The 10,000-nt window shown below is 32.7% G+C and overlaps 1 protein-coding gene across 1 annotated transcript in view; it reads left to right on the plus strand.

Annotated features, from left to right (window-relative positions):
* borr (borealin-related) overlaps positions 1 to 1,773 on the plus strand; it is an 8,631-nt gene extending 6,858 nt beyond the window's left edge. The window contains exons 6-7 of the mRNA XM_043011361.2: positions 1 to 171; positions 919 to 1,773. The exon at positions 1 to 171 is cut by the window's left edge and continues 30 nt beyond it. Coding sequence (XP_042867295.2) covers positions 1 to 171; positions 919 to 1,017 — 270 coding nt within the window. The 3' untranslated portion in view covers positions 1,018 to 1,773. The remainder of the gene's footprint in view (positions 172 to 918) is intronic.
* The last annotated feature ends 8,227 nt before the right edge of the window (positions 1,774 to 10,000 follow it).

A 10,000-nucleotide genomic window follows, 5' to 3' on the forward strand; every position in this document is an offset into this window, starting at 1 on the left:
ATCCCTCCAAGCTTCATGTCATCTATGCTGGTGACTCCGAAATTTGATCCTCGGACACCACTACCTCCAGGCACCATAAAAAGAAGGCCGAAACTTGGTGAAATTGCCATTTCACTTACTGGTTCCCCCTTACAAGTATCACCAGCTCTTAAGACAAACTATAACATTAAGGTATGGACTTATTTTCAGTTGTTAGTTTAAAACCATAACCTTTTCTCAAAGGTACTAGTTTTCTGAATATAACTTAGATCAGTTCATGGACTTTATTGGGTTGAGGAACACATTACAGGTGAAATTTATGCCCGTGCCTGTATATGAGGTATTGATTTAAAGTCCTCAGCTATTACTTTTTACATTTGCCAGTTGACAGTTTTAAAGGGGGAAATTTTTTAGTATGCATATAAGGTTATGCATCATGTATTTATTTTTATTGAATCAGATCTGTCCCATACATTTAATTAATCATATTAAAATATACTAATTAATCTTAGTAGTGATGGTACTTGTCTCAGTAAAATAGTTAACACTGTCTACAAAGGCCTGAAAATCAAAATTATTGTTAATATTGTGTTTGTGTTGACAATCTTTCAACATTGTCAATAGACTTCCAGCAATAGTGTCCAAAGTTAGTGAGAACACTTTTCTGAACAAAATGAGCTCCTAAAACTATTTAAGTAATCAGTTGTCTTACCAAAATTGGCTAAAAATGGGATTTTGCACAGAATATTTATTAGATGAAATTGATGCCAATCAACTATGACTTCATAACATCGTGTTAAGAAAATGGAAAACCCATCTTTTCTAACTTACATGAGCAGGGTTCTACATTCACAGAATTATGTATGATTAAATACAGATGGAGATTATTATTCTGTTTTCAGTTATTAATGACTTTTATTCCTTTTTTTCTGTTTACAGGGCTTAATGCAAAACTTAGACCAAGATAATTTAGATGAAGAGACAAGAGCAGAACTTGAGGAATTCCATGCTAAAGTAGGGAGATTGCTGAATATGTGAAAAGACAGACTTCTTTACGAAAGAGATGAAGTCTCTTGGCAGGACACTGGAGTTGAAATATTTTGTATAACAATGTCTGATGATTCAGGTATACATTTGAGATTCATGTAGTAGGATCTTAAACTTGGAAGGCCAAAGTTAAACATCTGAAATATTCATGCTTACGTCATATTCAACCTCAATATGATCATTCTCATAACAATAACTATAAAACCCCTTTTTCTTGAATTCAGAACAGGGATGTGTAAATATATATGTATATTTTTTCTCCTTCTTTATGGGAGGAGGTGCTACATTTACATTAGTGTACCGTAATGCTGTATTTTAGTTCAAATGTATTATCACATGAAATGTTATTTTAGATTAGGTTTAGGTGGTTTGGTTTTCATTATTTTAGCTTATTCATCCTCAGGATAATTTTTGTCCTGAATTTTTTCTCTTCTTTTGTCCTTTATAATACCTTTGTCATCATTAATTCAAGAGATTTTTAAAGACTTTTATATATAATCTGTTTAGCAACTGCCCTCGGATGGCTCTAGGAGGAACTTTAAGAGATCCAAGTTTCTGCACTGTTGCTAAAATTGAAATTATCAAGATTAGCTTGTCAGATGGCTTCTACCAAAAATAGCTAAAGCAGGAATAATGCAAGTATTTTATTAGATTTATTTCGTTATGCATTGTACATAAAAAAAAAGTTTTTAGGTTAATAATGAATCTTTTTATAGCAGAGGAAAAATATAAACTGGATTAGACATTTTTTCTTTTTTATTCTTACATCAACAATTATGACAGCGCACAACTTTTAATAAACAAGAGAAACAACAGAAATGGCAGGAAGACCTATAACAAGTCTCTAGCCAGTCTGTTTTGGAACAAGGAACATACAATATCAGTTCTCATACAACAAATACATGTTCACACATCTTAACCACTTTCCCACAAAAAAAAAAGACAGAAGCAATATTTTGCTGCAGTTAGTAAAATATTTTTTTTACAGTCAGACTACAAAGTAAATACTGAATGAAGTAAAATTTCCAGAGACCTGTTGGCCTCTTGAAAAAGAACACAATAATCTCTGCAGATATAATCAAAGTTGATAACTTCGAGGCTGCAAGACTTTGAGTAAGTGAAATGTAATGGGTTCCTATTGTATTAGTGGTTCCTTACTCCAAGTTTGATACACTAAAGAAAGCAATCTGTTTACATGATACTATGCTGAGAGTTTGGGTTGCTTAAGAATGGATAATGCTAGACTTAGGTTCACAAGGTTAATGTTCAAGTGTAGTTTATCTGTAGTATTCCATTTTCACATCAAATTTGGACATAAAAACAAATAAAAATAATTAATAGTTATCAATTGCAAATGTATTGTTATTTCAAACAAGAATTAATTACACATCCATCATCTAACCTTTGTCAACCAGATCCTAAGACTTGTGCTTACTGAAATATAAACTAAGTGGCACTGCAATTGCCTGAAGACACCAAGACTGCACTACAAATTTGAACTAACATCAGTCAAGGTGAAATGTTGCAGTGTTTAGAGCCTGTTATGGTGCAGAAAATAACAATAAAAGAACCGCAATAATAAAGGAAAACAATTACACGAGCCTTTTGTCATTATACTGTGTAGGGCTGCAAGACATTATTATAAACCAAAATAAGGTTAATGCAGATGATCCTCATCAAGAGCAACAGTTCTTGTTTGTCTTATTAATAATAAAAAATATATATATAAAGAGAAACTGATGCTCCACATATTACTTGAAAACAGGAAAACAATCGCCAGATATAAAACTTGTAAAAAAAAATATATATAAGAAAGAAAATGGCTTGCCAAATTTTTACCACTAGTACTAGTGCCTACAGAAAGTACTGTAGTGATTTTCCACCCATTACAATTATCACAACTTTTGGGTGGAGAAGATATAAATATAATGGTAAACTTGTAAAAAATCACATTAAGTGTACTGGCCTAAAAAAGTAAGTGTTATTTTTAGTGGTAAAGTTGAACCTGCAGTAATTCATTAAAGAGAGTTGCTCTGCAAGTAATAGATGTACAGTAACATTGCCATTGAGGGGTAGAGAAAGAAGAAAGAAATGAGTAAATATAAAATAAATCAAGTCTTAATATATCTGTGCCTGTTCTCATACCGTATGAACCATATCATTGCTTATGATGATAACCTTTAGGTTAACCAGTGGGCTCTGTGGATTTCTTGGAGCACTGTGCAAAATCTAAAGAGTGAATGAATGTAATAAATGTGTTAACACATCATCATCATCATCAGATTAATGTGATAAAAAGCTGTAAGGAAGAAAAAATTAATCCATGGAAGCTAAGCATGACTTGAGATAATAGTTTGCTTTACTGAAATCAAAATAATTTTGTAAGTACTAGAGGCATGAGAGCCTAAGAAGATCCTTAAACTTGATTCAGTAAGAAAATTACTTTAATGGTTATATTTATATTCAAGTATGCATAAAACTTCATTTCATATGAATACCTACAATCATTATTGTTTCACCATGACAAAACACAAACTCTAAAATGAGACTTCAAATGAGACTTGTCAATTACATGCAATATAAATGAGTATGCATGACCTTAACTTAATGTTTCAAACTGATGTCGAAATAATTTCTTTGTCAACACATAGCCACTGGAAAAATGCCTACAGATATCAAATATATTCTACCTATCACATAAATAATGTTCATACCATCAAGAATATGCTGATAAAAATACCTTGGATAGCAGTAACTTTCCAATACCTTTATTAACACAAAAATTTAAAACACATTAGTAACATCAACAACAATTGCACTTCAAAGCCTTTAATCTGATAAAGTAAACACTAATAACACAAACATATAAACACTACCTGGCAAGCCGGGCAAGAATCAAATTTGACTTCATAAAAATCCATAGAATTATAAAATATCCTAAAAAAGGACCAATATTCTTCATATCTGTTTACTAAATTTGGCATGAAAAAATACCACAAATTTGTTTAAATGCCAATTTTTAAAATAATTTTATTGTTCAAGAAATGGTATAGGTTTCTAAAAGAAAACTAGTATATTAGAAGTGTCATTACATTTCAGTTATCCAGATGAAGATATTTCATATTTGCAGATTACAATAAACCTCATTTTTTCCAATTATGGTAAAAACACAAACACAAAAAAAAACATACATATCTATGTGTACATAAACTTCAAACTTAATCTCCTTGTTTAGCAATGGGTGTTCCTCATGCTAATAAAATAACATAATATATGAGCACAATCAGCATAATCTGATAAACAATCATGAGCCTCATAAGCTGTTCATTAACCCATTTGCGCCGGGTGATGTGATATCGTGACATGGAAATATTTTGCTCTTGCCGGATGATGCTCTATCACGTCATGATCTCTCCCATCATTACATATGTATATAATCATATAATCATAGGAGTTCCATTTATTCCCTTGTGAAAATAATGTAAACAAATACAAAAACCTCCTATTATCACCTCGTTGAAGTGGGCTCACAGAGGCTCACAGCGTTCAGGGAGAGATCTCGTGCTTAGTCACTGTGCGAGTTTGTAATCTAGCCGGCGGGAGCGGCATTACGCAAATGTAAGCCCCGGCATGAATGGGATAACAGTACAAGTAGAGGGCTTCCAATGAACATCAGAGACATGATCCACTGATCTAACCATTTCTTAGTTTGACAGAGTACAGTAAGTGATTTTGTAGACAATATGTACATGTTCCAGAGAAGAGGAAAAATAAGGGCTGAGTCTATAGTTAACAAAGTTATACTTTTTCCATCTCATAACCTATAGCAAAGTATTAAGGCTTACAATCATTGTCTTAATATATACCCTTATACATATATCTTTTCAGTAGGTCATTTTGGAGCAACATGTGCCAGCTTGTTTTCTCCAGTACTTTTTGGGAGATTTTAGAAAAAAAAAGTTTCAACTTTATTTTCACTATAAATTTCATTTGTACTAAAGGCTTTTTAATTCTGCATGATATTCAATTATCTCAAAAGCTTTTCGATTAAAGGAATGGCTCTTGGAAAACCACATATGCTCAGCTAACCATACCCAAATTATGGGGTAATAATCAAACTAATTTTGGTACATATCTGATACTCTTCTCTTCCGAACTTCATCCTAGGGTAAACTAACCCTGGCTAACTGTGTTAATACTAACAGTTGACACATCTTTATATGATATCAGAGAAGAAATGATGAAATTTTGATGATTGAAGGTAAGTGTACAACTATTGCACCATCTGACAAGAGTAGGTATTTTTCCTTGTACATAAACTGGGAGTAAAAAGCTTTAACAAATCAGTCTTTACAGATGGAAACACCTAGATGATTAGATAACACACTTACTTCTTAGGAAATGAAGAAAAGCTACATCATTCTAACCCTAAACACATCTGCCTTCATATGCACTGGTATGCATAAAGTTAAATGTGGTACTAATAAGTGAAAAAAAATCTCATCACAGCCTTATGTGGCTCAATCATCAATTATTCCTACACTTATTTTCTTTACTGTAAACATGTCCTTTTTATCTCACCTTCAATGGTTAAGTAAAGTAATTTAAAAACACACTAATGAAAAAGATAAATAAATAAGAGGAAAAATTACTTCCTAAAATCAAAAGCAGATTGCATCTAGCAGTCTGGCCCTTCTGATATTGATAAACCTATATCTGTATATGATTACATCTAGACTTTTATATGACTATTCACAAACAGGCCTCAATGGGCATTATCCATGCTGTTTATGCAACAATCTGGAAGAGCTTTGCTGAAATTTTTAGTTTTCTATAAAAGATGTAGGAAGATTTACAGTTTGTGTATGTCAGTTCAGTAACAAAAACAAAATGTACAAAATCATTCCCCTCACTTCACTGAATGCCATTACTACTTTAGCAGCATTCTCACTAATAAGACCATCCTGCCTTGCCTCACTGGACGCCATCTTTTACCATCTTGACAATCAACATAGCTCTTTTAATTGTTGCGTTTGACTGGAGAACACAGAATACATAATTATGCTTCAAAGGCTTTCATTTCTTGCCGATATCCGCTTCACTCGTAAAAGTATTTTATTCTAAGCAGTCTAATGGCCCATAATCACAGGCAGATGATAAAATCTCTACACAATTTCCAAAGACACAGGTACCAACACCCTCCCCCCCTCCCCCACTCTTCCCTCCCTCAAATAAGCGTCATAAACAAACAGATCGTCACACAGAATACAATATTCATTCCTTGTCACAACAACAAGGGTAAAAAATTTGTTTTATTGCACCTTCTTGAGCTTGTCATCCATGATTATGACAAAGGTACAGCTTCTCAATCACAAAAACCTGGCACTAATGCAATTCTCTTATTGTATAAAAAGCCAGTGACTTAAGACTACAACTTATGCACATTACAACATGAAGTACTTTAAAAGTAAAGACTGAATTTCTTTTATTTTACAAATAAAACTGTTTGGGTGAGTAATGGGCTATGGAAGCTTTGTCATAATAATTCATCAGCAATGCTATCTTTTAGCATATAAAATATTCATTACAATAAGTTTTCTTAATAGACAAAAGCTTATTTCGAATTACCTGTATCTATGCATTAGGCTACAAATTTCAGTTAAGATCCTCTGGCTATCTTCCTTCATATGATGTATGAACATTGCACATTTGGGTCATATATTAACTATGCTTTAGATATTTGAGTCGCAGTATTTGCCTACATCTATGACTTTTGCTCTATGATACCATGGAAAAATATCCCCATAAAACTAAAGTAGAAAATAAAAGCCAAAATCAACAGACTGATTTATCAAGAGAAAATCTTAGTGCAGAAACCCCCCTGAAATTTTTGCTACAAGTTACCTGCATCTCTCTTTACTTATCATCATATATAAGACATGCAGATAGATAAACGCAATGCTAAACCTCAAACCTTGAAACATTTCTTTGAGCAATTGCACAACTCCAGCATACAGTGTGACATTTCCAGTGTTACAAACAAGACTGAACAGTTAGTAATAAGCAGATCTGATCTGCTAGAAAATCAAGCATGTGGATCATAATCACCCATTGTTATAATCTAAGAAGTAGACTTCCTGACAAGCAACAGCAACTACTGTGTCAAGTTAAGGAAAGAAGTGCCTTGTGGAGAGATTTCCCTCCCTATCTGTCTGCTTACCAGGTCAAAAACAATGAGCATCTTCTGACCTGCCTTAGAACAGATTTTCATGTGGTTTTGTCAATTCATCTCAGTCAATGAGCAAAGCAAAAAAGTTATGTTACATAGTCAGATAAAGTGTGATAGCAGCCAAAGACAGAAAAAAATAGAAATTAAGTTAGGCTTTTTCATCTATCTCATGCAAAGCAAAGAAAAAAAAGTAAAAATATATATACATATTACATCTAAGAAAGCTGTAAACTCATATATGCATTATAGTTTAAACAAAGCTTAGATATCAAGTTAGTCTGGTATCTACAATCATACAGTAACAGATTACTAAAAATAAGAATAATTATAGCATTCAGAGAAAACTTCTCCAAAAGTGAAACTCGTATTGGGTCAGGTGTCAAAAGGTAAAAAGAGAATAACAGATTGACTTAATGTCTTTGGAAATGAGTGAAAAACCAAGTGGTACTTTACAATTTGATAAACAGAAGAACAGTCAAGTTATGCATTCCTTATATCCTCAACATTTTGCAAGAAAGTTTGACTACAATAAATGAATCAAAATCAGTGATCAAAGGGAAACTCAATAAAAAATAATAAACTGTCCATCATAACATGGTAACCACACTGCACTGCACTGTCAGTTATCTTGGAAATAATTAATTTTCCTACATCAACTTACAGAAAATCTTTGTCAGTAAAAAGTATGCATGTATATGAATGTGTATGTGCAATGAGCATTTGCATTTGTATGTGGAAGTGCATATTTCTTATTGTTTTCATGTGCATGTTGTTACATTTGCTTCTGTTAGTGCATGTGTGTATACTCCTTAGAAATAGCTCAAATACACAAGGGTGATTTGTGTCTTCAGGCTCTTCTTTAGTATTCAAATCATATCTTCATACCACTAAGACCAGTTATTAAGATGTTAGTAATAATGAGAAATATTAAACTTTTCTACTTTCAAACTCAATTAAACAGCTGTTATATTTACTTGGCTGATGCATCAAAAAACACTCAAGATTACAAGTGTTAACTGAAAAAGAAAATAAAGAACTGGACTGACATTAGATTAATATGTGACACAACCACTTGATGATAGCAAGAAAGGATGATTTAAAGGGTTATCACATAAAGCTTAATATCCTGGATTGTGGATTCTGACAACTCTTAACCCATTGGAGACGGTTGACGTGATGACACGTATTGTGGTTTTTGTGTCAGGCGCCCGGGATGAGCTATGAGGGCAAGCCGCACGCTCGGGTTGAGCGAGTGGGCAGCCCAGGCTTGCGGCTTGTGCGTTAGGCTTATGCGTTCGAGAACCCCGGTATTGCGACCGTGCAAAGCCGGAACGGCCCCAGCGTTAATGGGTTAAAGTGTGCTCTTTTGGAATTTTTATCATCCTTTTCTAAGTGTATAGAAAGATGGGCATGAACCCAATGTCAAGCAGTTTCTGTATTGCAATGAGATTGTACAAACACACAAGCTTTGGCATTGCATGATAAATGCCATACTGGAAATATACAGACATGCTGCCCCTCATGTAATTTTCATATGCAAAAATCATAATCAAATTTAGAAAGTGACTATATTCATCACCATTATCAATACAAAATAGATCAAACAAAATAGATACTTATCTAATTAAAATGTTTATATTCAAACAATGTCATATGTAACACCTGTGTCTCCTACAATTATAAACTTGTGTTGAAAACTAAGGAAAGTTATCAATTGAATGCATATCTATATCATAATGCTGACATTCGATTTTTTTTTCTTTCTTTCTTATCTCCAATAAAAGACATCAAATGACTGTCCTAGTCAGCAAGCCAATCTTTACTTCTGTTTTCCTCTCAACTGCTGATCTTAGATTAAAAAGGAAAATGTTGTCATATGAAAGCACAATCCATAATAAAAGCCTATCTGTAGACACACAGAGTCCAGTTGTTAGGAATTGGTGATATCCTGTTTAAAAAACGTTTATGTCATTCGTTGCAGTTGGGTGTGTTAATAAGATTACACTGGAGTCCTCTGACTGGACAGTATATGCAAGCACAGTAAGTTTCATACAATGTCTTAATCCAATAGCAATGGAACTAATAACATTAATAATAATTATAATATCAATAATAACAATAATAATAATCAGTCTGCATTTGGCTTGAAAGCATATTCATACTAATTTGATATCCTGTTACAAAAGAACACCAAGATAGATATATCAATATAAGATATGTATTAGTAACATAAATCATTCTTCAATAACTCAAATATAAATAAAATCTATAAACCTTCTCTTACGGAGTTTGACCCCATACGTTTTACTATGCCATTTCCATTATTCCTTTTTAATCTTTTTTTCATATATTTTTTTTATTTTTTTATTTTTTTTATTTTTAGGATCTGGCAACAGATAACAAATCTGTTCTTTACAGAAAGAAACAGAAAAACATACAAAACAAATCATCAATTATAAGAAAGTAAAAGTTTTTAAATAAAGGAAAATGAAACTGTCCTTCTGTTTGATTTCATCAAACTAGACAATCTCCACTATAAAAATGTTAGTATGTGTGAAAACTTATTCTGGCTGGGATAGTCATAACCATCTTTTGATTAACAACATATCTAAATGACTCCCTGTTGACTCTCAATTCCCCAGAAACTATTCAGTGGTTTGTTGATACGCCAATTACTTAAACATAATCTGCCCATTAATAGGGATTCTGCACTACCATAACTTCAATACAAAAATTCTTTACTGT

Source organism: Penaeus japonicus, unplaced genomic scaffold (genome assembly GCF_977035675.1).
Source record: "Penaeus japonicus unplaced genomic scaffold, GWHDUDI00000001_assembly GWHDUDI00000030, whole genome shotgun sequence".
Classification (NCBI taxonomy): domain Eukaryota; kingdom Metazoa; phylum Arthropoda; class Malacostraca; order Decapoda; family Penaeidae; genus Penaeus; species Penaeus japonicus.